This window comes from Corvus moneduloides, chromosome 5, assembly GCF_009650955.1.
Source record: "Corvus moneduloides isolate bCorMon1 chromosome 5, bCorMon1.pri, whole genome shotgun sequence".
Lineage (NCBI taxonomy): Eukaryota > Metazoa > Chordata > Aves > Passeriformes > Corvidae > Corvus > Corvus moneduloides.
The window spans coordinates 73,884,330-73,912,302 of record NC_045480.1 but is presented as its reverse complement, the minus strand read 5'-3'; the positions used below and the strand labels follow the sequence as shown (position 1 = coordinate 73,912,302).

Sequence of the window (27,973 nt, the reverse complement as noted above, 5' to 3'; positions counted from 1 at the left end):
GGCAGGGAGCCGGCGGTGAAGGAAGGGAGCCGGCGGCGAAGGAAGGGAGCCGGGAGCGAAGGCAATGAGCCGGCGGCGAAGGAAGGGAGCCGGCGGCGAAGGAAGGGAGCCGGCGGCCAGCCAGGAGCGGACACGCGTCCTTGGGCGGCGAAGCGGGGCTGCCCGGGACAGGGACCGCTCGGGACAGCGACTCCCCGGCCGCGGCGTGCGCGGGGCTCGCGTGGCCGGCGGGGCCGCGCTCCGCGGACTGGAATAAAGCTCAGGCTCGCGTCAGTCAGGGAGCTCTCGGTCGCAGGCACCTCTGTGTTTGCAGAGCCTGGGGGAGCTGGTGCAGACCTGGCTGACAGCTCCCGTCACGCCCGGCCAGCAGATGCTTTTCAGCTCTCCGGCACGCCGGGAGAGAGGGAAACACAGACACCACGCACGGCCACAGGGCCCTGGCAGCTCCTTCCCAGCCTGTGCTTTCTGATTGCCAGAGATTATAGGGACTGCCTGTCCCAGAGGATGCTCAGAGAAACAGGTTTCCTGGGGCTGGGTGCAACACACCACCTCGGCAAGACGGTAGAATCACCCCGGTTTCAGGTCACCGTGATTCAGGCTTTTTCACATCAGCGGCAGCTTTTTGCCAACAGGTTCATCACATCCCTAAGCACCATATCCATCAGCCCAAACTGCTCCACAGCTGCAGCTGTCAGCAGAAGGGTGGATTTCCGCTTTGTAGTGCCCCGCGGTGAGCGGTCAGGAGGCCGATGCTCCGGCTGGTGCCCAGGCCCAGCCCTCGTTCCCCGTGGCAGGGATGTGGCAGGTGCTTGCTAACGTGGCCGTGCTTCCTGCTTCCAGCTGGACTCTGGGGCTGAGCCAGGGAGAAACACCCTGGTCTAAGCTACACGGAATACTAAAGCCTTGTGTGCACAGCTGGAATTAAAGCACTTGCACCCTCCAGGACTAACTGGCTGTCCCTCAATTACGTGACTGAGTTTCCTCTCTCTTTGAAGGGCCGGAATTGTGATAGGTTTCTCTCCTGTTTCTGACTTCTTTCCAGGCCGTGGAGATGCACATACAACCCCTGGCACAGCCACGCCGAGCTCCTTTCTGCTGCGCTGGCTGGGAAGCTGTCCGACAGAGCCACTCAGACAGCTGGTGAGTGGCTGTGGCCTTCCTGGAGACGTGCAGGGCACACAGTCCTTCACAGAGGTAAAAGAGACTTTCTCCCTTCGGCTCTGAGCTTCTCCTCCCAGTTGTTGCAGTGCACCGTGGGCAGCGGGTGCGGGCTAAAGGATCACACGGGGCGTGGACAGCAGGGCTTTGTCCCATCCGAGTACAGGCAGCCGCGTTCGGGCCTCTGTCTGTGACACCGGCACTGCCAGGACAAACCCCGCTCCCTCCCGTGACCGAGGCAGGAGCTGAGACACCCAGACTTCCAAGTTGCTCCTCATTTCCCGTGTGGGTGCCCACTCCTCCTTATCTCCTGGAGGAACAGATTGCTCTGGATAGTTTTAGTTCCATTTTTTCCAGAGAAACTTTGATCCTCCATAAGGAAGGTTCTGCCCAGCTCATAAGTGTTGCCTGCCGGGGCCTGGCTTCCCATCCGCGCGATGCCAGCTGCCCCGCCGGCCCTTCCTCTCCTGGTGCCCGCTGCAGAAGGCAGCCCCTTGCAGGCAGCCCTGGCACGCCGCGCTCCCCGTGAGGCTGGGGGAGCTGGTGCAGCCCGGGGAAAGACTCTGACTTGTCAGTTTGGTCTGTCCCTGCCAGGAGACTTCGGTTTTCCTCCGGCCTTTTTTTATTTTGGGTTGGGTTTGTCCATTTATTGTATTTCTAGGTTTGTTAGTGTTATCTTGATGATAGCTTTGGTTTCTGTTGCAGTTTCTGCAGGGCAGGTCTCCGGGGGATCCCCATTTCGGGAGTTTAGGGGATGAGGTCCATCCCTGTGCCCCCAGACGTGCTGAGGTCAAGCTCCCTCACCCCCGAGGTGTGACAGGGAGGCTTTGCCTGGGGTAATTCTTGCCCCACAAGACTGAACCACCCCGGCGTGGTGGTTCTTGCTCCCGGCACCCGATGTCCACCTCAGGGGGACACTTGCTCATGAGGCTTTTTCCAAGGCTTGTGCCCTGCTGATGCTCCACTCCCCGGAGAGCAGCGATGCCTCTCATGAGGAATCGTGAGTGAGCCGAGCTCGGCCGAACCGAGCCGAGCTCCGCCGAACGCAGCCTCCGGCTCTCCTGACCATTAATTAGCGCGAGTGCAGTCCCCGCCTAATGAACTCCGGCCCGACGCCGCGCTCCCGTTCGTATCCGTGCGATGGCCGGGCCGCCCGCGGGACTCGGCAGCGGGAAAACCCCGAGCTTTGGGTGTTCAACGCCGGGCGGCCGCCGCTTCCCCGCGCAGCGCCTCGGCCCGGCCCGCGCCGCCCGCAGGGAGCCGAGCCGAGCTCGGCCGAAGGCAGCGAGCGGCACCGAGCTCGGCCGAACCGGGCCGAGTCTAGCCGAAAACAAAGCTTACGGGTCAGGGATGGTTTGTTAAAGCTCCGTTAAGGAATACAGTAAAGGGAGGGACATGAGAGAAGCAGGAGGGTGGGTTCGGTGGAGTTCGGTTCGCCTCGGTTGGGCCGAGCGCGGCTCGGTTCGGCTGAACAGGGCTCGGTTCGGCTCGGCTTCGCACCAAGGACTGGTCTCATGTGAAATGTGACTCGGCCACCCCCTCTCCAAGCCGGGCCTCTCTGACAGCAGCGGCCGTTCCGGAGCGGGGAGAGCTGGGATCGCTTCTCACCGAGAACGATCAGGGACCAAGCCTGGGTGCCGCTGTGGGGTGCCGCACGGACCATGGTGGGAGCCCTACAGGACACGGGGCCGGGGACGGGAGGGGCTGTTCCCCTCGGCCGCCGCGCTGGGCCCCGCCGCGGGCAGCGGCTGAGAAGGGCCGCGGCTGCGGCACCTCAGCCCTGGCCCGGCCGCGCTCGGCAGGCGGGTGCGGGCCCGGCCGCGTCCGGCGTTCGAACCGCGCAGCGAGTGCCGGGCGAGCTCAGCGCCGCTCTAACTCAGAAAGCGCCGCCGTGGGGCCCGCAGCAGCGGCTGTGATTCGGCAGAATGCGCTATAGGGCTGCTCTAGCGGCGCTTTCCACAGTACCGGGTTGGCTTTGGCGGGATGCGCCGTAGGGGCGCTCCCTGCAGCACCGATCTGATCTCGGCAGGATTCGCTCCAGGGGCACTCTAGGGACACTCTAGGGACACTATAGGGGCGCTCCAGGGGCACTACAGGGACACTCTAGGGACACTATAGGGGCGCTCTAGGGGCACTATAGGGGCACTCCAGGGGCGCTCCAGGGACGCTATAGGGACGCTCCAGGGGCGCTCCAGGGGCACTCCAGGGGCACTCCAGGGCGCTCCCCGCAGTAGCTGCGCCAGTCCCGCAGGGGCCGCAGCTGCGCTCGGGGCGCCGGGCGGGGGCGGAGCGGCGGTACCGAGGCCCCGCCCGGGGCATGCGCAGTGCGCGCCGCGCGGCCTTTTCCCGGCGGGACGGCGGGGCCCTGACGGGAGCTGCGGTTCCTGCGGTTCCGGGGGCGGGGTCCGGGCTGTGGCGAGGAGCCGGACGCTGCCCGGGCGGGTGGTCGGGGCTGCCGCTTGGGGCAGGGGAGCCGCCGCTGGCGAAGGGGCCGGGCTGGGGCTCCTGTGCCGGCAGCCGGTTTGCGCCCCCCGGCAGCGCCGTGCGCGCGGAGAGACCTCGGGACGTGTGCGGGGATGGACGAGGCGTTCCGGAGCTCGGGCCCGGCGCGAGTACGAGCTCTCCCACCTCGGGGCTGTGCCGGCCTGCGGCTCCCGGCCGGGATGGCAGGAGCGGCCGTGCCGGGGCCGTGCCGGGAGCTCGGGGCTGCCCCGGGCCGGGGCCTGTCCCGCAGGAAAGCGTGACGTGGTAGAGAAGGGAGCCAGGCGGTGCTCTGGAACTTGGAACCCGCACCAGTGTTTTCCAGATGTACTCGCAGAGATTCGGCCGTGGGGAAGCTGCAGAGAAGGCTGCCCGGCACAGCTCCCCCGAAAGGGCCTTCCCCGACTGAGCTCTCCCGGAGCACGAGGCACTTGCAGCCGCCTGGTCCTTCCTGTGAAATTCGGTAAGTCTGGGGAAAGGCTTCCTGACGGTCCCGGGGTCCCAGCAAGCTGTGCCTCGTTGTCCAGGGGCCCTGCCCGGGCAGCCCGGCTCGGCACAGCTCGGTTCCTGCTGCCGGGCTCACCGGGGGGAGGCAGAGCCACCAAACTGCGCGTCAGGCTGGGAAGGGGCAGGCGGGGGGAAGGAGAGGAGGCAAAGCCTCTCCACCGGCCCCGGGCCCAGCCTGCCCGGGACAGGCTTCTGAGAGGCCCCGGCGGCTCTTGTTCGCCCGGAAAGCCGCGGCCGTCGGGGGCTCGGGGGGGTGACCCGGGCCCTGCAGCACCGCAGGGAAAAGGGGGGAGCACGGGGCGGGTGGTGACCCACGGGGGGCGGCTGCAGTCCTTACAAGCGGGGTCTGCGCTCAGCGCTGCGTTTTGCTGCCTGCAGGGAGGGACCTGTGGTGTGGGTTGGGAGCTCCTGCTGGGGCAAGAGCTTCATCTTCCAAGAGGCAAAGCTGCAGCCTCTTCCTCACCAGGGACTGTCTCCATGCAGGACACAGCACAGGGGACGGGCCGAGGGGCTCAGCCTGGGACGCGGCCCCAGCAGGAGCGGCCCTGGGCACCCTGGCGCGGGAGGATGAGCCCAGGTGAGGAGCGCGGCCCCAGCGCGGCCCCGGCAGAGGCTGGCACGGGAGGAGGGAATGTCCGGTGAGTGCTCTGACCCGGGCAGCTCTGCCGTGCCCCTGGGGAAGGCGGCAGGATCGGGCGGGAAGGAAGGAATGCCCCAAATGCACAGGAGCTGAGGAAGTTGTGCCGTGCCGGCGGCTTCTGGCGCCGGCCCTGCCAGGCTGCAGCAGGTCAGGGCGGTGGCTGTGCCCCGCTCCTCCCTTGTGCCTGGCTGTTCCTCGGGAAGAAAAGGGTTGTGCTTGTGGTTTCTGGCTGCGCGGCACGTCCCGCCGCGCTGCGGTTTGGGGCCGCCCTGGCAGTGCTCCTGGACGGGACCCTGGCCGCAGGGGGAGCGGGACAGGCGTTGGGATTCGGCTGTGCCCGGCGATTCTGGGAGCCGGGAGAAGGAGCTGCCCCGGAGCTGCCCGCGGGCGGCTTCTGCCCGCGCCCTCAGCAGCCGCCGCTTTGGCTTCTGGGCACGGACGGGCTGGGGACGATCCTGTCCCGCTCCCCCTCCCGGGGGGCTTCTGGTTGTTGTGGGCCCTCCGTGGCCGGTTTCACTGGGTGTTTAGCGTGGGCTCGGCTCAGCTGCGTTTGGTGTTTGGCCCTGTGGCGTGCTCAGGCTGGGCTCGATCGGGGTTTGTGCTGTGCCCGGCTCAGCGATGGGTATCAGGATGTGCAGCACGCTCCGTGGCTCCCCAGACCTGCTGCGGGGCGAGGCGAGGGTGGCCGGGGGAAGGTGCTGGGCCGGGCCAGGCACAGCCCGCCCTCGGCCCCAGGATTGTTTGGTGGCTCGTTCCCGAAACGCCCCTCACTGAGCGCAGGGGTTGCAGCAATCTGCGCCTCCTCCTCCTCTGCTCTTCTGGGCAGAAACGCGCATTTTTTGGGCTGAGCCCTGAGCTCTCCCGTTGTCATTTCTCCCTCCCCTCCCCATCGTCGGCGGGCAGCGCCGGACAGCCCGTGCCGACAGCGAGGGGCAGCAGGGAGGGAAGGGTTGCCCCTGCCTGGGAGGGGGACGGGCATCTCCTCTGGGTTACGTGGGGCTCTGCTGGGCGCCCTGACTGCTGAGCCCTTTTTGCAGAGACACAGGAGACGCTGCCGCAGCTGTCCCCAGGAGAGCTGGCGGCCCCGCCTCACGTCCGCTGCCGGGAATGGGACTGGGAGAGGCCTCCACGCGGAGACTGGCGCGGCTCCGGTCCCCGATGGAAGAGGCTGGGCTCCCTGCTGCTCGGAGCTCCTCATCGGGGACGTCCGCGCCCGCCTCGGAATCCGGGCTGCCGTAATCGCGGCTCCGGCCACGAGACGTTCCTGCCGCAGCTGCAGGTAAGCTCAGCTCTCCCTCTCTCGGGCACGCCTGGTACAGCTCCAGCACGCTCTGGACAAGAGCTGTTCCTGGTTCTCACAGCTCCTGCTGAGGGACCCCCTGCTCTCAGGATATTTGAGGACCCAGGCGATTTCTATTCCTTCTGTTTGTTTCACTTGCAGGTGATAGCCGGTCCAGCTTGCTGAAGCTCCGAGATGCTCCAGATCCGGCTTCATAAGCGCTGCTGCTTTTTGTTACAAGCCAGTTTAAAGCTCCAGCTACTTGCAGTTAGCTGGGCTTTTGGCCAAGTTGTAAATCACTCACTGTCATCAACTGCATATAACTATTAACTGTCATCGAGTTATTGTTCAAATAGAAGTCATAACTGTTTTGGTGCTCGTACACAATAAACACTTGGACGTGGAAAAGGGGCTGGAAAGTGCTTTTTGCTCCTGAGACTATCTCGAACCCTTGAAACGGCCTGGTGCATGCCGGCGTCCCTGAGCTTGGGGACCAAGGCGACCGGACCCCTCCTCCGGAGAGGGTCCTCACCCCCAGCCCTCCCACCCAAAGTCCCAGCCCCGAACCCAAAGTTCCACCCCCCGGCCTCTGTTTTTGGGGCTGAAAACGGCCAGCGGGGCTGCTGTTTCCAAGGCTCCAAAGAGTGGCACTTAGTCATTTTTTTCTGAGTCCCAGAAACACTGGACTGGACCTGCGTTTTCAAGAAAAGAAAATGCAGGACTTAGGTTTTTTCTGAGCTTCAGAAAGGCATTGCCCACCCTCTGCTTCTGAGCCCCAAAAGCACAACACAGAGGTAGCTTCTTTCTCTGAACTGGCAAAATGCAGCAGCCAGCCTGCAGCTTCAAGAGAAGAAAATGCAGGACTGGGGGGTTTTTTGAGCTTCACAAACACAGGGCTGTGCTTTTGGGACCCAAAATCATCGCCCCGAGCTTGGTTTCAAGGCCCAAAAATGCAGCACTCAGTCTCTGTTCTCAAAAGGTGAAAACACAAGACTTAGTTTTTGCTTTTAGAGCCAAACCCACAGGACTTAGTCCCGTTCTGAGCTCCGAGCCCAACCCCCTCAGCACGTTCCAAGCACCCAAAACACGGCACTTGCGAGTTAAGAGCCAGCACCGCAACGCTGCTCGGGACCCCGTGTGTGATGTAGTGGTGGGGAGCTGGAAGGGAGCGTTGCCCACCCACCACCCCGTGGCCAGTTGACGGGAAGTGCTTGGGAACTGGGATGGAGGCACCCTCCCCGCACGGAGGGTGCCGTCCTGTGTCTCTGTGGGGCAGCGCTGGCAGACGTGGGGGGGAATCGCTTTATTCCAAGTTTCTTTCACGTGCGCACAGAACAACAGCTGCAACTCCTCCCGCCCAGCCCGCCCGGGAACGCGGCCCAGCCGGGGACACCCGTTCCCGGGGCAGCATCCCGCGCTCACACCCCAACCTCCTCCAGGGGCACCGTGCCCCCGAGCCCCCAAACACCTCCCCCACGGGAACCCCCCTCAGCCGCCCCCGAACCTTCCTCCGGGAAAGCCTCCTCCGGGAAAAGCCCCGGGCGGCCGCCGCAGCGGCCGCCGCCGCCCGCCCCAGCCCGTGCGGCCTCCGCGCCTCGCCCGGAGCCGCAGGAACCCCCGCGGCCGCCGCGGCCCGACCCGCGCCGGGAGCGGCAGGGCCCGCCGGCCCGAGCGGCGGGATGGGACCGTCCCCGCTTCCCCTCGGCCCCGGAACTCCCTGCCCGGCCCGCGGCAGCTCCTATGCCCACCGGCCCGGGGAGGCTCGGCCCGGGAACTGCCCCGGCCCCGGCCAAGGCTCCCGGCCCCCGGTCCCGGCAAAGCTCCCGGCCCCGGCGAGGCTCGCAGCCCCGCCACCCCTCACCTGCTCCGCGCTGCAGCTGCCGCTGCCCCCGCGCCCAGCGCGGAACTGAAAAAAGACGCGAGGCCGCTGCCGCCGCTGCTGCTTTTGTGGCCCCGCGCAGGCGCCACCGCCCCGGCCCCGCCCCCGCCTCGCTGCCGGTCCCGCCCGCCCCGGTACCGATCCAGCCCCAGCCCGGCCCCGCCCCGGAGCTCCCGGAACAGCTGTGCGGGCGCCCCGCCTTCACCGTCCGGGGCTCTGGACGAGAACCCGAGCCCGCTGCTGCCCCGGGAGAGGCGGGGGCCGCGCTCCCGCCGCTCAGCGCCCCGAAAGCGGCGGCGCCGCCCCCGCTGCCGGAGCCTCCCCGGGGAAGCCGCCAGGCCGCGGCCCCGGCGATCGCTTCCTTCGGCAGCCGCGGGGAGCCCGGCCGGAGGCAGCGAGCGGCGCCGAGTTGGGCCGAAACGAGCCGAGCTCGGCCGAAGGCAGCGAGCGGCGCCGAGTTCAGCCGAACCGAGCCGAGTTCGGCCGAAGGGAGCCGAGCTCAGCGAGCTCAGCCGAAACGAGCCGAGTTCGGCCGAAGGCAGCGAGCGGCGCCGAGTTCAGCCGAGTTGGGCCGAACCGAGCCGAGTTGGGCCGAAGGCAGCGAGCGGCGCCGAGTTCAGCCGAGTTGGGCCGAACCGAGCCGAGTTGGGCCGAAGGCAGCGAGCGGCGCCGAGTTGGGCCGAACCGAGCCGAGCTCAGCCGACCAGAGACGAACTGAGCCGAACCGTGCCGAAACTAGCGAAAAGTACCGAGGAAAAACGAGTTCAGCCGAGTTGGGCCGAAACGAGCCGAGTGCGGACGAAGGCAGCGAGCGGCACCGAGTTCGGCCGAACCGTGACGAATCGAGCCGAGTTCAGCCGAAGGCTGCGAGCGGCACCGAGTTCCGCCTAACCGAGCCGAATCGAGCCGAGCTCGGTCGAAGGCAGCGAGCGGCGCCGAGTGGCGCCGAGTTCATCTGAGCCGAGCCGAGCTCGGCCGAACCGAGCCGAGTCTAGCCGAAAACAAAGCTTACGGGTCAGGGATGGTTTGTTAAAGCTCCGTTAAGGAATACAGTAAAGGGAGGGACGTGAGAGAAGTAGGGAAAAGCGGATTTACTGCAGGCTAAAGAGGAACCAAAGCAGTTTTGGGGTATGAAGTTCAGCGGCCTGAAACAGCGGGGGCAAGGCAAGAGGGAAACAGAGGCAAGAGGATAAACAGGGAAAATGCTTTGCTCTAAAAGGCCATCCCTCACGCTAATTATTGGTCACGAGAGCAGGAGAGTGGGTTCGGTGGAGTTCGGTTGGGCCGAGCTCGGCTCGGCTCCCTGCGGGCGGCGCGGGCCGGGCCGAGGCGCTGCGCGGGGAAGCGGCGGCCGCCCGGCGTTGAACACCCAAAGCTCGGGGTTTTCCCGCTGCCGAGTCCCGCGGGCGGCCCGGCCATCGCACGGATACGAACGGGAGCGCGGCGTCGGGCCGGAGTTCATTAGGCGGGGACTGCACTCGCGCTAATTAATGGTCAGGAGAGCCGGAGGCTGCGTTCGGCGAAGCTCGGCTCGGTTCGGCTGAGCTCGTTCGGTTCGGCCGAGCTCGGTGCCGCCCGTTTCGTTCGTCGGAGCTCGGCTCGGTTCGGCTGAACCCGTCAAGATTCGTCTCGGTGCGGCTGAACTTGGTTAGGTTCGGCTTGATTCGGCCGAGCTCGACTCGGCTCGGTTTCGTTCGGTTCGAGTCGACCTTTCGGGTAAACTCGGGTATTTTCGGCAAAACTCGGCTAAAATCGTTTTTTTTCGGTACTTTTCGCTAGTTTCGGCACGGTTCGGCTCAGTTCGTCTCTGGTCGGCTGAGCTCGGCTCGGTTCGGCCCAACTCGGCGCCGCTCGCTGCCTTCGGCCCAACTCGGCTCGGTTCGGCCCAACTCGGCTGAACTCGGCGCCGCTCGCTGCCTTCGGCCCAACTCGGCTCGGTTCGGCCCAACTCGGCTGAACTCGGCGCCGCTCGCTGCCTTCGGCCCAACTCGGCTCGTTTCGGCTGAGCTCGCTGAGCTCGGCTCCCTTCGGCCGAACTCGGCTCGGTTCGGCTGAACTCGGCGCCGCTCGCTGCCTTCGGCCGAACTCGGCTCGTTTCGGCTGAGCTCGCTGAGCTCGGCTCCCTTCGGCCGAACTCGGCTCGGTTCGGCTGAACTCGGCGCCGCTCGCTGCCTTCGGCCGAGCTCGGCTCGTTTCGGCCCAACTCGGCGCCGCTCGCTGCCTCCGGCCGGGCTCCCCGCGGCTGCCGAAGGAAGCGATCGCCGGGGCCGCGGCCTGGCGGCTTCCCCGGGGAGGCTCCGGCAGCGGGGGCGGCGCCGCCGCTTTCGGGGCGCTGAGCGGCGGGAGCGCGGCCCCCGCCTCTCCCGGGGCAGCAGCGGGCTCGGGTTCTCGTCCAGAGCCCCGGACGGTGAAGGCGGGGCGCCCGCACAGCTGTTCCGGGAGCTCCGGGGCGGGGCCGGGCTGGGGCTGGATCGGTACCGGGGCGGGCGGGACCGGCAGCGAGGCGGGGGCGGGGCCGGGGCGGTGGCGCCTGCGCGGGGCCACAAAAGCAGCAGCGGCGGCAGCGGCCTCGCGTCTTTTTTCAGTTCCGCGCTGGGCGCGGGGGCAGCGGCAGCTGCAGCGCGGAGCAGGTGAGGGGTGGCGGGGCTGCGAGCCTCGCCGGGGCCGGGAGCTTTGCCGGGACCGGGGGCCGGGAGCCTTGGCCGGGGCCGGGGCAGTTCCCGGGCCGAGCCTCCCCGGGCCGGTGGGCATAGGAGCTGCCGCGGGCCGGGCAGGGAGTTCCGGGGCCGAGGGGAAGCGGGGACGGTCCCATCCCGCCGCTCGGGCCGGCGGGCCCTGCCGCTCCCGGCGCGGGTCGGGCCGCGGCGGCCGCGGGGGTTCCTGCGGCTCCGGGCGAGGCGCGGAGGCCGCACGGGCTGGGGCGGGCGGCGGCGGCCGCCGCAGCGGCCGCCGGGGGCTTTTCCCGGAGGAGGCTTTCCCGGAGGAAGGTTCGGGGGCGGCTGAGGGGGGTTCCCGTGGGGGAGGTGTTTGGGGGCTCGGGGGCACGGTGCCCCTGGAGGAGGTTGGGGTGTGAGCGCGGGATGCTGCCCCGGGAACGGGTGTCCCCGGCTGGGCCGCGTTCCCGGGCGGGCTGGGCGGGAGGAGTTGCAGCTGTTGTTCTGTGCGCACGTGAAAGAAACTTGGAATAAAGCGATTCCCCCCCACGTCTGCCAGCGCTGCCCCACAGAGACACAGGACGGCACCCTCCGTGCGGGGAGGGTGCCTCCATCCCAGTTCCCAAGCACTTCCCGTCAACTGGCCACGGGGTGGTGGGTGGGCAACGCTCCCTTCCAGCTCCCCACCACTACATCACACACGGGGTCCCGAGCAGCGTTGCGGTGCTGGCTCTTAACTCGCAAGTGCCGTGTTTTGGGTGCTTGGAACGTGCTGAGGGGGTTGGGCTCGGAGCTCAGAACGGGACTAAGTCCTGTGGGTTTGGCTCTAAAAGCAAAAACTAAGTCTTGTGTTTTCACCTTTTGAGAACAGAGACTGAGTGCTGCATTTTTGGGCCTTGAAACCAAGCTCGGGGCGATGATTTTGGGTCCCAAAAGCACAGCCCTGTGTTTGTGAAGCTCAAAAAACCCCCCAGTCCTGCATTTTCTTCTCTTGAAGCTGCAGGCTGGCTGCTGCATTTTGCCAGTTCAGAGAAAGAAGCTACCTCTGTGTTGTGCTTTTGGGGCTCAGAAGCAGAGGGTGGGCAATGCCTTTCTGAAGCTCAGAAAAAACCTAAGTCCTGCATTTTCTTTTCTTGAAAACGCAGGTCCAGTCCAGTGTTTCTGGGACTCAGAAAAAAATGACTAAGTGCCACTCTTTGGAGCCTTGGAAACAGCAGCCCCGCTGGCCGTTTTCAGCCCCAAAAACAGAGGCCGGGGGGTGGAACTTTGGGTTCGGGGCTGGGACTTTGGGTGGGAGGGCTGGGGGTGAGGACCCTCTCCGGAGGAGGGGTCCGGTCGCCTTGGTCCCCAAGCTCAGGGACGCCGGCATGCACCAGGCCGTTTCAAGGGTTCGAGATAGTCTCAGGAGCAAAAAGCACTTTCCAGCCCCTTTTCCACGTCCAAGTGTTTATTGTGTACGAGCACCAAAACAGTTATGACTTCTATTTGAACAATAACTCGATGACAGTTAATAGTTATATGCAGTTGATGACAGTGAGTGATTTACAACTTGGCCAAAAGCCCAGCTAACTGCAAGTAGCTGGAGCTTTAAACTGGCTTGTAACAAAAAGCAGCAGCGCTTATGAAGCCGGATCTGGAGCATCTCGGAGCTTCAGCAAGCTGGACCGGCTATCACCTGCAAGTGAAACAAACAGAAGGAATAGAAATCGCCTGGGTCCTCAAATATCCTGAGAGCAGGGGGTCCCTCAGCAGGAGCTGTGAGAACCAGGAACAGCTCTTGTCCAGAGCGTGCTGGAGCTGTACCAGGCGTGCCCGAGAGAGGGAGAGCTGAGCTTACCTGCAGCTGCGGCAGGAACGTCTCGTGGCCGGAGCCGCGATTACGGCAGCCCGGATTCCGAGGCGGGCGCGGACGTCCCCGATGAGGAGCTCCGAGCAGCAGGGAGCCCAGCCTCTTCCATCGGGGACCGGAGCCGCGCCAGTCTCCGCGTGGAGGCCTCTCCCAGTCCCATTCCCGGCAGCGGACGTGAGGCGGGGCCGCCAGCTCTCCTGGGGACAGCTGCGGCAGCGTCTCCTGTGTCTCTGCAAAAAGGGCTCAGCAGTCAGGGCGCCCAGCAGAGCCCCACGTAACCCAGAGGAGATGCCCGTCCCCCTCCCAGGCAGGGGCAACCCTTCCCTCCCTGCTGCCCCTCGCTGTCGGCACGGGCTGTCCGGCGCTGCCCGCCGACGATGGGGAGGGGAGGGAGAAATGACAACGGGAGAGCTCAGGGCTCAGCCCAAAAGATGCGCGTTTCTGCCCAGAAGAGCAGAGGAGGAGGAGGCGCAGATTGCTGCAACCCCTGCGCTCAGTGAGGGGCGTTTCGGGAACGAGCCACCAAACAATCCTGGGGCCGAGGGCGGGCTGTGCCTGGCCCGGCCCAGCACCTTCCCCCGGCCACCCTCGCCTCGCCCCGCAGCAGGTCTGGGGAGCCACGGAGCGTGCTGCACATCCTGATACCCATCGCTGAGCCGGGCACAGCACAAACCCCGATCGAGCCCAGCCTGAGCACGCCACAGGGCCAAACACCAAACGCAGCTGAGCCGAGCCCACGCTAAACACCCAGTGAAACCGGCCACGGAGGGCCCACAACAACCAGAAGCGCCCCGGGAGGGGGAGCGGGACAGGATCGTCCCCAGCCCGTCCGTGCCCAGAAGCCAAAGCGGCGGCTGCTGAGGGCGCGGGCAGAAGCCGCCCGCGGGCAGCTCCGGGGCAGCTCCTTCTCCCGGCTCCCAGAATCGCCGGGCACAGCCGAATCCCAACGCCTGTCCCGCTCCCCCTGCGGCCAGGGTCCCGTCCAGGAGCACTGCCAGGGCGGCCCCAAACCGCAGCGCGGCGGGACGTGCCGCGCAGCCAGAAACCACAAGCACAACCCTTTTCTTCCCGAGGAACAGCCAGGCACAAGGGAGGAGCGGGGCACAGCCACCGCCCTGACCTGCTGCAGCCTGGCAGGGCCGGCGCCAGAAGCCGCCGGCACGGCACAACTTCCTCAGCTCCTGTGCATTTGGGGCATTCCTTCCTTCCCGCCCGATCCTGCCGCCTTCCCCAGGGGCACGGCAGAGCTGCCCGGGTCAGAGCACTCACCGGACATTCCCTCCTCCCGTGCCAGCCTCTGCCGGGGCCGCGCTGGGGCCGCGCTCCTCACCTGGGCTCATCCTCCCGCGCCAGGGTGCCCAGGGCCGCTCCTGCTGGGGCCGCGTCCCAGGCTGAGCCCCTCGGCCCGTCCCCTGTGCTGTGTCCTGCATGGAGACAGTCCCTGGTGAGGAAGAGGCTGCAGCTTTGCCTCTTGGAAGATGAAGCTCTTGCCCCAGCAGGAGCTCCCAACCCACACCACAGGTCCCTCCCTGCAGGCAGCAAAACGCAGCGCTGAGCGCAGACCCCGCTTGTAAGGACTGCAGCCGTCCCCCGTGGGTCACCACCAGCCCCGTGCTCCCCCCTTTTCCCTGCGGTGCTGCAGGGCCCGGGTCACCCCCCCGAGCCCCCGACGGCCGCGGCTTTCCGGGCGAACAAGAGCCGCCGGGGCCTCCCAGAAGCCTGTCCCGGGCAGGCTGGGCCCGGGGCCGGTGGAGAGGCTTTGCCTCCTCTCCTTCCCCCCGCCTGCCCCTTCCCAGCCTGACGCGCAGTTTGGTGGCTCTGCCTCCCCCCGGTGAGCCCGGCAGCAGGAACCGAGCTGTGCCGAGCCGGGCTGCCCAGGCAGAGCCCCTGGACAACGAGGCACAGCTTGCTGGGACCCCGGGACCGTCAGGAAGCCTCTCCCCAGACTTACCGAATTTCACAGGAAGGACCAGGCGGCTGCAAGTGCCCCGTCCTCCGGGAGAGCTCAGTCGGGGAAGGCCCTTTCGGGGGAGCTGTGCCGGGCAGCCTTCTCTGCAGCTTCCCCACGGCCGAATCTCTGCGAGTACATCTGGAAAACACTGGTGCGGGTTCCAAGTTCCAGAGCACCGCCTGGCTCCCTTCTCTACCACGTCACGCTTTCCTGCGGGACAGGCCCCGGCCCGGGGCAGCCCCGAGCTCCCGGCACGGCCCCGGCACGGCCGCTCCTGCCATCCCGGCCGGGAGCCGCAGGCCGGCACAGCCCCGAGGTGGGAGAGCTCGTACTCGCGCCGGGCCCGAGCTCCGGAACGCCTCGTCCATCCCCGCACACGTCCCGAGGTCTCTCCGCGCGCACGGCGCTGCCGGGGGGCGCAAACCGGCTGCCGGCACAGGAGCCCCAGCCCGGCCCCTTCGCCAGCGGCGGCTCCCCTGCCCCAAGCGGCAGCCCCGACCACCCGCCCGGGCAGCGTCCGGCTCCTCGCCACAGCCCGGACCCCGCCCCCGGAACCGCGGGAACCGCAGCTCCCGTCAGGGCCCCGCCGTCCCGCCGGGAAAAGGCCGCGCGGCGCGCACTGCGCATGCCCCGGGCGGGGCCTCGGTACCGCCGCTCCGCCCCCGCCCGGCGCCCCGAGCGCAGCTGCGGCCCCTGCGGGACTGGCGCAGCTACTGCGGGGAGCGCCCTGGAGTGCCCCTGGAGCGCCCCTGGAGCGCCCCTGGAGTGCTCCTAGAGCGCTTGCTGCACCTGCTGTGAGGGACACTGAGTGTCCCGCCTCCAGCCCCGCGATGCTCCAGGAGCGGCTTTGGCAGAGCTGCCGTGCTCTGCGCCTGCCCTGACAGGCTCATGTTTATTCTCTTTGCTCAGGAGGGGATCTGAGCCACAGAGGCTACTTGGTCCTGGTCAGGCAAACAATGACCCGCTCCATCCCAGACAGATTTCCCTCATGTGCGCTCCAGGCAGAGCACACCCCCTCCTTGCCGGCTGCTGGCAGGGCACGGTGGCCAGGAGGTGACACAAGAGCCAAGTTTGTGTCCTTGGTCCCTTAGGACAAATGTGGTGAGCACACGTTGCCCAGAGCAGCACTTGTGTAGCTGTGCTTTGGGACTTGCTGGCCGTGAGGGCTGCAAGGCCCAAAGGGCTGCTGTGGGCGAGGGCACTCCCTGCCGAATTCCAGCCCGTACTGAGGGCGGGATTCGCGCCGCCTCCAGCACCAGGCCGTCACCCGGCAAGGCGTTAAAGTGCCGGCAGCACTCGCCGCTCGCTCTTCTGAGACAGCACCGGCTCTTTCGCGCCGGGTTTGCTCTGCGCCGGTACCGCAGGGCACGCAGGTTCCGCCCGCAGCGCAGCCCCGTGTCCGGCCGGAGGCGCCGCAGCGGCGCCAGAGAGGCGCTGTCGGGGCTGTCTCTGCAGCACCGGCTCTGCTCGGCAGGGGGCGCTGTCGGCCTCGCACGGTCCAATTCCTCCCGGGGCTTTTGGCTGCAGGTTTTTGGAAGACACGATTTTGCTGGATCCCACTCCCATTGCTACAATCCATAGGCACTCATGTGTTTCCCTTGCACGTCACAGTGTCTTTCAGCTGGCATAAAGACAGACCTGTGCAGTCAAGCCGCAGCCCTTAAAGCAGCATCTCAAGCCTTAGTGTTGACACAGTTTTGAAAATCACTTCCCAAGAGCTCTTGGTCCCATGCTGATCAACATTGCTTCTATTCCCAGGACTCTCTTTTGGGCTGGGAATAGAAGCAATGTTGATCAGCATGGGACCAAGAGCTTTCCACGGCTGATATTTGTTGCCCACCTGGGTTAGTTTCTAATGAACTGAACTTCCTTTTTCTCTTGTAGAGTCTGCGTTGAGAAGGAGAAGGACCAAGCACCATCTGCAGCCGTACCCAAGACTGGCACAAAGTGTTCTTGAACCACTTCAGCGTTCCCTGAAGAGGTAGGGAAGCCTCTGCCTGGTTCTCTGGAGCTTGTTTAATCTCTGCTGCCCGTGGGCAGAGAGAGCCAGTTCCCTGCCTTGCCCACAGGTGCTGAGCAAGCAGGTCACTGCAACCCAGGCTTGCCTCGTGCTGAGATAACGCGTTTGGACAGGCAGCCCCAGGGGTTCACTTGGCCAGGCCACCACGCCTCCGGGGGCCAGATAAGCCGAGGACAGGTTGTAAATGTCACCCTTTGTACTCTGTCATGTCCAGTTCAGTTGCAATCGGCCTGCGGTGGGATTTGGAACAGAGATAAAAGCAGGAGTGCCCTGCTTAGGAGGCTAAGGGGATGGCGAGTCAGAGAGCATTTAAACTTGAGGAATTTCTTTCTTCTTCCATCCCAGGTGTTGTAGGTTCATTTCATGCTCTTAAATGATCTGGCAGATAGGGTTTGCCTCCCAAAAGAGGGCATGCGGTGTCCGTAACAAGCACATACGCAGCAGCCTCTACAGACATCACTCCTTTAAAGCTTTCACATTCGAAACTGGGCTGCAGATTCCCCTCCCAATAGCCAGAGCCCCCCAGGATCAATTATTAATTCCTTCCTCCTTCTTAGAGGGTAATAACGACGTCGTTCCAGACTCTCCAGAAAGACATTCATTGCACGAGCACAGAAAGCGGAAGAGCCTCTCCTCACCTGAGGCAGGACAAGGCTGTATTCAAGGAAACCATTTCACTGTGGTGTGAAGGGAAGCATCCTACAGCACAGAAGCAGACACCCAGTTCTCTTGCTCGAGGCCTGCTGGCACCAACACCACTCTCTGAACTAGACTGGGGCTTCAGCTCCCAAACAGAGGGGTCAGTCCTCCAAGTCCAAAGCAGGGATCAATTTTCTCTATTTTTTGTACTATCAAAAATGTTTGTTACAGAAGAGGTGGCCTCTGAGGCAGCCCATAGGTCCTAGAGTTACTGGAATGTTTCTTTTCTACTCCGTGGGATAAGTGTGTTTTGCTTTTGCCGTGGCTCTGGAATTAAAAGGCAGAGAAGGAGTAGGGCAGGGTGGAAATGTGAGTAGGGAAACTCACAGGGTACAACTCTGTCCTCATGTCTCAGGGGTGACCAAATTGCACTTCAGAGAGAACCTGGACATCCCACACAGACGAGTCCTCCTGGGACACTTGGCAGGTGATTCCCAACACTGGGACCACGCCAAGCACCCGCTGCACTTCCCCCCCACGTGCCAGTGGCACGCAACGCGTATCCAACACGTCCTCGCGAGCCCGGAGGCAGCCGGGATGGAGGGAAGCGCTGCCGGAAAAGCAGTGAGGAAGGAAAGGTGCTGCGTTCCCAGCCCCGTGGCTCGGAGGAGCCGCGGGACGGCGGGATTTGCTGCCGGCCGTACGGCAGCGCGGAGCTGCGGGGGCCTGGGCGCGCTGCCGTGGTACTGCCAGAGGTTATCCTGTCCCCTGTGCCAGCACGCTCACACCACCTCAGGGGACAATCCCAGGACGAGGACTCCAGGAAAAGCCGTCACGTTCCATCAGAAGGACAGACCACACAGAGCACCTCAGAGTGACTGAAAACAAGGGAGAAAACAGACATGGACGGACTTTTTTGTTCCCCGAGGTGAAAAGAATTGGAGTGGGATTCTTTTGAGTGAGATAATTATGGTCTGGATTACACCCTGTGCAGCTTTTCAACGTCCCCCAGCCAAAGGATGGCTGGGGAACAAGAGAATTGCCAAAAATTGCCTGGTTTGCGTGAGACAAGTCACACTCTGTGTGGATAGTCCATACATTTATAAAGCCTTTTAAAACCATCAGGCTCTGGACTACAGGTAGAGTCAGAAAAGAGGTTAAGAGATGCACTTTTGGCAAAATACATCCACTCAGGAAATCATCTCCAGGTCCAACAGAAGCTCCTAAGCGATTCTGATACAACTGGTTGCTGGCAGGGGCTGAAAGGAGCAATTCCTGCCATCAGACTCCCCAGCACAGCCAAGGAATCACAGAATCAGCAGCAACAATGAAGTGGACAACTTGGATTTCCTTCCTGCATTGCCTCCAGGCCTCACACTCCAGAAAGGATTTGTTGAGTAGACAGGTAACGAGCTTTCATCCACCACATCCCTGCCACACCTTGGGTTTTGAGGCACAGATTCTGCGAGTGTCACGCTGCCCCGAGTGATCTGAAGGGAAAACCTTCCCTCTCTCCAGAAGCTCCCAAGGAGATGCTGGAAGCCAAGCAGAAACCCCTGCTTGTCTCAGTGAGCCTCGAGCTGTTAACACTCCAGCCGAAGGAGTGGATTAGGCTGGATCTGAGCCAAACTGCCACAGAATGCACAGTAAATTCCCTGTATTCCAGCAGGAGGAGCTGAGCACTGTTCCAGCTCAGAGCACATGCAATCCCATTCACACCTGTACAGGAAGGCAGAGAACTGGTGTTGATTTTTGAGCTAAATATTTGCAGAAAAGGCTCAAATGTGTTGTATGAAAGTGAGTTTTCTTAGGCAATCTGCAATTACCTATTTGAATCACATGGAAAAGCTGAAATGGTTTTGGCTTTCCATGGAAAATTCACATATTCAACCACAAAGCAATTCCTGGAAGATGAGGAGGACAGGAATCAGGGTTTGCAATGGAAGCTGAACAAAGCAAACCTGCAAAAATGAACCAGACTTTCTTTGTAGCCTTTTTAGCATGGAAAACAATACTTATCTCCTTTGATTTTCAAATCCCTGCATTGCAACTTGTTGGTCTTCCTTAGCAGGGAATTACTCCTCATTTTCCAAGAGATCGCTTCTGTAAACTTAAACCAAGCACTCAGCCAGGGATGTTGGTTTCACAGGGCCATAAAAGAGCACTAAAACAAGACATATTCCAAAACACATGTTCAGATAAAGTCCAGCCACCTTCCTTTCATTACATTTCCATGTAAAAACACAAACATGAACCATGTTTTCTTTAAAAAATGATGACAACTCTTAATGAGGACTAAGCTCTCCGTTGGATCTCATTCCTAGTGCTGGCCACACTCCTTTCCAGTTAAATATTTCACACACATTTCCCTCCTGCAAGTGAGTGTTCACTGAACACAGCCCAGTTGCCATCCCAAGAGTGGCAAGGGTTTTCCAAGAAAAGTGAAAAGCAGTTACCCATCCTGCTGAGCATGGAAAGAGGCACTGGAGACACTGAATTTAAAGGATTCAAATGAGTGCCCCATTCCTGGCAGTGTCCAAGGCCAGGCTGGATGGGGCTTGGAGCAACCTTGTCTAGTGGGAGGTGTCCCTGCCCATGGCAGGGGGTTTGAATGAGATGAGATTTAAGGCCCCTTCCAACCCATACCAGCCTGACATTCTGTGATGATCATGCATGTGGAAATAGTCTTTGCCCATCTACCTCTGTGTTAACAATACCTGCAGCTCTTCAAAGAACTTCTATCTCCAAAAATTTGTCTTTTTATCTCCCTGATGCTTACAGCATACATTTTTTAAAAAATCAGTAAAATACCTGTAATAACTGGAATTTTTCCCTTCATTCTACAGTTTTGGAGTTGATTTTGTTCCAAGCTTTGTAGACATTTTGATGGTAATTATCAATGCTGCAAAAATGTGCGTGGGGTACCTCATTCAGCCTTTCCCCATGACTCTTTGGGAGCTGGGAGCAGGAGAGAGCTTATACAGCAAGGAGGAGTGCAGAAATAACAGGATAACAGCTGAACTTGGGATTTTCCAGTCACTGATCGGTTCCAAAGTCGCCTTCTGCACAGCAATCACCTTTGAGCAATTTGTAAGTAGATGAGTTCAGTGTGCACAACAAAAAGCCCAAGGAGTGTTTAAACTTCTGGTGTGAGGTGTGATAAGGAGAAAATGCCTATTTGTCTAAATTTTATGGGGGAAAAAAAAAATTTTCAAGGTCCTTCCTTTGCAATAACATGGCCAGTTCGTCATCCTGAGCAAATAATGGCATGTCTAATTATTGTGGGAATATTCCCAAAGGGTTAATGTGAAATCTGACAGTAAAAGGGTTTTGATTAACCAGGAATCATTTGGGGGAGGATAAAAGTAACTCTTTCCCCTTAATTCTTTCTGCCTTTAACAGATAAAGCAAGCTCACCCCAAGTCCCTGCCAAAATCTGACAGAATGAATTGGAGAACAATCCTTTACGCTGTTTTATTGGTGAGCCTTACAGTAGCCAAAGCCCTGCCTAGAACTTCTCGGGATGTAGGTAAGGATCTCTCATCTTTTTTCTCTATTTCTTGTTTAACACTGCTGGCTGACTCGGCCCACGTGGCTCTCTGGTGGCTCACTTAGCCACAGTTGGATGTGGGGATTTTCTTAAGGGATAAAGGTATACAGCAAAACTCTCCCTGGAAAAATCTGCTGTGATCAACCTCTTAAGTCCATGAGAATCTCTGTGGTATGCAGGACGGGCAGGGATTACTGAGACGGAGTGCATGGAAGGGAGATTTTCCCTGCCTACTGACACTTGAGCTACGAAATAAAAAGGTATTTAATGAAGCATTTAGTAAACATTTTTACTGAAATCATCTTGTTTTTCAGAGGGAAAAACAAGCATTGGTCAACGTTTTTCTCAGCTGCACGAGAACAACTTTAAAGCCATGTAAGTTGTCCAGGTAAAGCAGATTTGCTGCCACTGCACAACCTTGTCATTGGGAACGAGTGCACCAAGTCCAATGTTGGCCGGGGTGATACAAATCCTGTCACTGCCTCTCACCTGCAAGGCCCATAACGAGTTGTTAGGAGGCCAGGAGCAGATCTAATGGAGCGTGTTCCTCCCGCAGTGCCCTGATCATGTTTGCCCAGTACGTGCCAGGAGGGACGTTCAGGAGAGCAGCCGGGATGGCCGAGCGGGTCACAGACCTGGCCAGAAGCTGTGCGGCGGCAGCCAGGGACAGCCCCGACTGCCTGAAGCCTCTGGTAAGCTCAGTCATGTTTCCAGTGTGGTAAACCTTTCCAGAAGTGACTTGTCATTGCAGAGCCCTGGCACGGGTTTTCCAGAGGCGTGAATCCATTACTCTGAGACGTGACCTCCCCACGTGTGCAGGTTTGGTTTGTGGACTCTTTCTCCCATCTATAAAGGTGAACTTCTAATTTTTCACAGGACAGGATTTTCTTTGATACAATATGCCAGGAGAAAAACCTTCCCAGGATTGCTGACTGCTGTGCTAAAGAGGATTCTGAAAGAAATGACTGCTTCCTCTCCCTGAAAAATTTCTCGCAAGGCTTCATCCCTCCTTTGCAAAGGCCAGATGCCGAAGCTGCCTGCAGAAACTACTCACAGCATCAGCAACCATTAACAGCATAGTGAGTAATAAATCCTAGATTGGATGCATGGATGTGACAGTTTGGGCTGGAGGCAGAAAAGGCAGCAGCAACCACAAAGTCCAGCCTAAGAGTCTCTCTCATACTAATGTTTCTTCCTAATGTGAATTACTTGTGCAATTTGTCCAGCTGTAATTGCCATTCTGTGAGGCCTGTTGTGCCACCTGCTGCTTTGGTTTTATCTCCAAGTGACATTATTCTGGCCCAGTTTATTGTAGTCTGTGTAAAGAACTCACCTGAAACCAAGGGCTTCCCTTTAGTCATTAAAAGCCAAGCAGGACCTGTGCTGCCTCTAAGCCAGAACTGGCAGGATTTGAGACTTAAATTCCCAGGAAAACATCAGCCTCATCAAAATTTTATGAGACAAACCCACACTGCGCAACTGTTTGATATGTCAGGAAAACAGTATCTTAAGTAGCCTTCATCCTTTTGTTACTTTTATAATTTTAGTATCAACTGAAACTAAAGCTGTTTTTCTCTGGTTTCAGTTTTACTTACGAAGTTTCCAGAAAGCATCCCTTCCTGCCTGCCCCAACAATCCTGTCAGTTGCTCTCCGGTATGAGGAGATGATGAAGAGGTGCTGCGGAGGTGCGGAAGGCCCCTCTCGGCACCTGGAGGAATGCTTCCAGACACAGGTACTCCATCACAGGGGTTTCGTTACTGATGTGCAACTACGCAAACACTGAGAGACAAATACCAGCATTTCTTTCTCAACATCTGAGCCTGATACTGGAATTTACCTTGCTAAGCACAAACCAAAATCAGACTGCCCTGGAGCTCCTTGGTGACCATTTCCTCCCCTGTGCTAAAAGCACTGAACTCTTGTCTGAAGGGTTCTGCTTTCTTTTCACAGAGCACTTAATAAATGCTGGTGACTAAACAGCAAGCACAACAGTTGCTTGCAACTTGTACAGCATTTTACTTCCACTGTTAAAAAAAAAATTAAATACCGTCACCACTGTAGTTTCAATGTGAACTACTGTATTTTCTTCCACTTTCATGGCTGCATTTTCTTTCTATCAGACACCGAAGGTGGTGAAGCCAGTAAGAGAAAATGCCCTGAGGCAGGAACACACATGTGGAATCCTGAAGAAGTTTGGAGAAAGGACCTTAAAGGCTCTGTGAGTTTTCCCCATGTTTGTTATTATTTAGGAATAAAGCTGTGAGTGCCTCCTCAGTGACTCTGAAGTACCAGCCCTGTCCTTTTTGTGTGCAGGTCACCATCTAATAAGGAAGACAGATTAGGAATTCAGATTTGTGTGTGGCAGCATCGCCATTTCCTTACAAACTGCCATGAGATTCCAAAAATCTAATCCCAAGTCTGAACCACTCACATCTCTCTGTGATGAAAGTTAGACAACGTCTCCACACAGAAATGATGATGGCTAGCACAATCTCCCACTGCAAATATAAACAATAATTACTTTCCTTCCCTGTAGGAAACTTACCCAGATAAGCCAGAAATTCCCCAAAGCTGATTTTGTCACTGTTCACAAACTTGTGATGGACGTGGCTGACATGCACAAGGACTGCTGCCGCGGAGACATGCTGGACTGCATGCAGGACAGGGTAAAGCCCTTCCATCGTTGTGTGGCTGCAGAAATTTAATGCTTTTGTTGTTACTGTTTCCAGATTTTTTTCCTCCTCTGCTGTATGGATTGCTCTGCCAAACTGGAATTTAACTCTTCGGTCTAGTAGTGCGGTTGATTTTCCCAACTGGCTTTTCTCGCCATGAAGCCATTAAAAAGTGCATAAAAATCACCTTCTCTGTCTCTAAAATGGAGATAAAAATACTGATTTAAAAAAAAAAAAAGACCACAGTCTGGTCAAATTTCCTTCTTTTCTTTTCTGTTGACAGGAAGACATTCTGCAGTATGTCTGCAGCAACCAGCACATCCTGTCCAGTAAGATCCAGCAGTGCTGTGAACAGCCCCTGTTACAAAGGAGTGAATGCATCATTCATGTGGAAAATGATGACAAACCTGCAGACCTGTCCCCCCACGTCAGGGAGTTTATTGAAGACAAAGGAATATGTGAACGTTTTGCCCAGGAAAAAGACACACACCTAGCCAGGTAGCACAAGGCTTCCTCTGTGAAATTGTCCCCATTCCATCAGACAAACCTACGCTGAAATGTCCCTGCTGTCCTTCCCATCCCCAGCCTCCCAAGGGCAGTGGTTTTGGCTTCTCCCTAATTCCTGATCTTCCCCATACTGCAGGTTTCTTTATGAATACTCCAGGAGACACCCCGAATTTTCTGCCCAGATGCTTTTAAGGATTGGCAAAGGCTACGAGGACCTGCTACAGGAGTGCTGCATGCCTGGGGCTCCCAGCGGCTGCCTCAGCAGAGGGGTGGGTGCTAGTGGGCCCTGGGGCTCCTCACAGCACGTGGAGGGGGTCAGACATGTCACCCCATCACTAAAAAGCCAGTATCCCTGCTCCAGGGCCACAGCTCAGCAAATACCGCAAGGTCTGACTGATTCCCAAATGGGAAAAGCACTAACAGAGCCTTCAGTTGTGAAGCAATTTAACATGGATGGATGGAGGGAAAGGGATGGAGCTAACACTACCACTTCTTTTGTCCCTGCTCCCTTTCGAGTTCCTGACCAATGCCAGTTCCCCCTCCCAAATGTAAGAAGCACTTACGGTTATTGTCTGAGATCAGGACAGTGGCCTTACAACACCTGAAGTCAGAAGCTGCCCTGTGTCTTAGACCTGGCCCTCCAGCAGCCACACAAAATTCAGTAGGTGGTGGCAATTGGAGGTGGACATTTACCGCAGACAGTTTACAGGGGTTTCAGACAGAAATGGCATTAAAAACAGGTGGTCCATACCAGGTGAGAGGCAGCTGGAGATACTCAGGCCTGATCAGGAGGCAGTAGGACATCCCCCATTCCCCCGATGCAATGACTCCTCAAATTCACTTATTTTTTTCAGGAGGAAGAACTGAGGAAACATATTTACGAAACAGAAAGTGTCATGAGGACAAGCTGCGACATTTACAATGAGAAAGGAGATTACTATTTCCAAAACGAGTATTACTGTTTCCTATGCTTCCTTACCCTGCTCCGGCTGGGCACAGTCCAGGCTGGAGTAACGCCGCGCGGGTCTCACGGGCCAGGCTAAAGGCACTGCTGAAACATTTGGCTGCACACAAACAGGGCAGTCTTACAGCTGCCCACCTGGGCTTAGAAACTCAAGGCTCAGTCCTGTCCTTGTGCTAAGGAGTGTTCCATGGGGCTGGGCTGGAACATTCCATGGGGAAGGCAGAGGCTGCTCACTGCTGCCTGGTGAAACAAGAACACCAGTATCACAAAATCTGTCATTTCAGGCTCCTCATGAGCTTCACCAAGAAGATGCCTCAGCTGACATCTGCAGAGCTGATCAAATTCACCAAGGAAATGACAACCATCGGCTCCAAATGCTGCCAGGTGGGCCAGGACAAGCTGCTGCCTTGTGCTGAGGAAAATGTGAGTATTATCCTTTGGTTCTGGATCTTACTTGTTGCAAAAAATCAGAGCCATTTCTGCACCGACATAAGCCAGCATTAAGTACAAATATAAAGTATTCTCTATCTTACACCGAAGCTTTAAATTCCTTTTACCCTAACTTCACTGGGAGCATTGTGTGTTTCCGTGATTTTTGAAAATGAAAAATTCATGTTGTAACATTGTTTTTTTCATTCTCTTGATAAAGCTGGATCTCGTGCTCGGGGAAATCTGTAGGAGACACCTGGCTGACCCCATAAATCCTGGAGTTTGCCGCTGCTGCAGCAGCTCCTATGCCTTCAGGAGGCCGTGCATAGGAAAACTGGAGGTTGATGAGAGTTATGTGCCCTTGGCCTTGACTCCAGGGCTATTTGCTTTCCATGGAGACTTGTGCACCACGGAAGAGGAAAAGCTACAGCACAGGAAGCAGGAGTAAGACATGATGGTTTGCTGTTACCCCTGGCACTGCTTGCCTTCCTCTTGCCCAGCGTCCTGCCTTCTTTCTTCTCTGGAACACTCCAAAACCAGACAATGACGTTTCATTTCAAAGGGGAAGAGGGCCAGCTTTGCTCCCTGGCAGAAATCCACATCTGGGTGGTGACTAAGGACGAAGAGCTGTGGGAAGGCAATGGGTGGGAACAGAATGGGGTGGGGGGCTGCTGGCCTGGCGTGGAGGGCAGTTCCGTGAGCACGTGCTTCCCTCCCAGTTCCCAGAGCTCTGCTCTCCTGCAGGATGCTCATCACTCTCCTCAAATACAAGCCCCAGATCAGCCCAGAGCAGCTGGGCTCCGTCACGGCCGCCTTCAGTGCCATGAGGGAACAGTGCTGCGGAGAGGCAAACCCTGAGGCCTGCTTCCTGAAAGAGGTATTGCTTCTGTTTCCAGCCAAAGTTCCTCTGCAGCAGGGAGGGAAAGAGTACATCCACATTTTAGATCAAAGCATTTTCCCTGTTTATCCTCTTGCCTCTGTTTCCCTCTTGCCTTGCCCCCGCTGTTTCAGGCCGCTGAACTTCATACCCCAAAACTGCTTTGGTTCCTCTTTAGCCTGCAGTAAATCCGCTTTTCCCTACTTCTCTCATGTCCCTCCCTTTACTATATTCCTTAACGGAGCTTTAACAAACCATCCCTGACCTTTTGTTATCTTTTTTCCCAAGTTTTGGCTTAAAATTATAAAATGGAAAGAATTCTCTTATTCATAAAAAATGTTTCACCTCTGGATATATCTGAACAGCACATCTGCAAAGGATTCTACTGTCTCTTCCTACCAGAACTGTATTTTGGTATTTTTCTGACCAATACCAAATCTAAGGCCACCTCAGCTGAACAGAAAACCAGTGTGCATTCACAGTGATGAATGTGTCTGTGCTCTGCACACAGTGTTGTGTACACCTTGCCAAAGTCATAGGACAGGACCTGCCGTTAGCACCGCACTGAACACGTCACAAGCGTATCAATCACCCTCCTGACACTATTGCTCCCAGTGATTTTCCTTTTTTCCAGGGTCCAGAACTCATCAAAAGGAGTGAGAAAATGCTGTCGGCGTAAGGAGCTGCACAGTTCATGGGAAGGTCCTCGCTGGACAAGTGACATGAACTGCACAGGGAGCATGTAAACCAAACCAAGTGACAAAAAGCCACATTTAGTACACAGAGAGGCTGAATCCCCATAAGGAAATCCACTGAAACAATCAGCTAAGTGATGGAAATTCAAGGTTTGGCTGTGGCCACCATCTTCTGCTTTGCAATGTAATTTTATTACCCCAAATAGTCACAGACCGAAACAAAGAAAGGCATTTAAAATCCTAAGCTTATGAAGTGTAAGTGCAAATGAGATCAAATTAGAGAAAATCTGCCTGTAGCCACTTGTAAATTACTTTTCAATCACTGAATAATTATTTTTGTAATGCTGGCCTTGAACTACAGCATATAAACTCACCAATATGGCCTGCTCTGGCTTGTTGTAATGTTGCCTTTAAACAGAGAAAGATTATCTTGGGCACCCCAAATAAGGTGACAAAGAAAAAAAAGTTAAGTAAAATGTCACAGAAAGGACAGGACAGGGACTGCTGAAGCACCTGGTCAGCAGGGAAATGTACAAATTCAGATAGGATACAGATGGTAATCACTGTTTCTGTGATTAATGGCTTGGGGTCCAAACTTGAATGACCCCCATTTCCTCTGTCACCTGTGTGTCCTTGCTGTGTTTCCTTGAATGTCCCATAATACTTTGGAATAAATTCTTCTCCTGCTCTTGTCTGTGTCAGAAATGGTTCATTTAGACCACACAGCACCCACAAAGAACCAAGCCCACAACAGTCACAGCATGATTTCACTCACCCTAAAATCCTGGCCAATGGCATTAGGTCTGTGTCCTGTCCCAGAGTTGGCTCCCAGCAGTTTTCAGTCCCAATTCAGCAAGACAAGGGAAATGAAAAGGATTCAAGTCTTGAACATCAGATGGTGGCAAGATGGCTTATTTTGGGAAGAGTGGACATATCCAGGGGATTGGAGAACCTGCTTGGAAACACCTCTTTTCCACATGGGCTGTGCAAGAAATTATTTAATATTCCAGTACTTACACTTGGATGCACACTCTGCTGCTTCAAGGAACTTTCATTTACAGCTGGAAGGCAACTGTCATTTAATCCCTACCTCTGAACTGTGAATTATGTTTATTTCTGCCCTCGGTACTCCCTTGCCCCTAATATTTTTCCTAGGCAGGATTATAAACTGCTTTCAAATAACACACTTGCTCCAACCTGAGGAGCTTCAATCAGCACCTT

At 58.3% G+C, this 27,973-nt stretch overlaps 3 protein-coding genes and 1 long non-coding RNA gene across 5 annotated transcripts; 2 read left to right on the top strand and 2 right to left on the bottom strand.

Moving 5' to 3' along the window:
• Positions 1–7,805: 7,805 nt before the first annotated feature.
• Positions 7,806–9,798, top strand: LOC116444750 (translation initiation factor IF-2-like). Its single transcript, XM_032110423.1, has 2 exons — positions 7,806–9,222; positions 9,597–9,798. Exon 1 carries the CDS (start codon positions 7,806–7,808, stop codon positions 8,901–8,903), a length of 1,098 nt encoding a protein of 365 aa, XP_031966314.1. The 3' UTR covers positions 8,904–9,222; positions 9,597–9,798.
• On the bottom strand, positions 8,605–11,485 carry LOC116444749 (basic proline-rich protein-like). The gene is made up of 3 exons (XM_032110422.1): positions 11,457–11,485; positions 10,166–10,996; positions 8,605–9,920 (listed from the first exon to the last, which is right to left on the bottom strand). Exons 1-3 carry the CDS (start codon positions 11,483–11,485, stop codon positions 9,593–9,595), a joined length of 1,188 nt encoding a protein of 395 aa, XP_031966313.1. The 3' UTR covers positions 8,605–9,592.
• A 4,269-nt stretch (positions 11,486–15,754) lies between these two features.
• Positions 15,755–27,442, top strand: LOC116444255 (alpha-fetoprotein-like). Its single transcript, XM_032109491.1, has 17 exons — positions 15,755–16,379; positions 16,468–18,462; positions 19,904–20,147; positions 20,460–20,586; positions 20,922–20,982; positions 21,164–21,299; positions 21,484–21,686; positions 22,193–22,340; positions 22,729–22,826; positions 23,145–23,274; positions 23,564–23,778; positions 23,924–24,056; positions 24,642–24,739; positions 25,036–25,174; positions 25,401–25,624; positions 25,925–26,057; positions 26,692–27,442. The coding sequence occupies exons 3-17, from the start codon at positions 19,944–19,946 to the stop codon at positions 26,734–26,736; spliced, it is 2,094 nt and encodes a 697-aa protein (XP_031965382.1). The 5' UTR covers positions 15,755–16,379; positions 16,468–18,462; positions 19,904–19,943; the 3' UTR covers positions 26,737–27,442.
• LOC116444258 lies at positions 18,653–24,852 on the bottom strand. 2 transcript variants are annotated; one of them, XR_004240256.1, is made up of 5 exons: positions 24,767–24,852; positions 24,539–24,650; positions 23,154–23,299; positions 22,203–22,387; positions 18,653–19,221 (listed from the first exon to the last, which is right to left on the bottom strand). It is a non-coding gene; the product is annotated as an uncharacterized LOC116444258 (long non-coding RNA). The 2 variants fall into 2 exon arrangements; XR_004240255.1 differs by having other exon boundaries at positions 22,203–23,299.
• Positions 27,443–27,973: the final 531 nt, after the last annotated feature.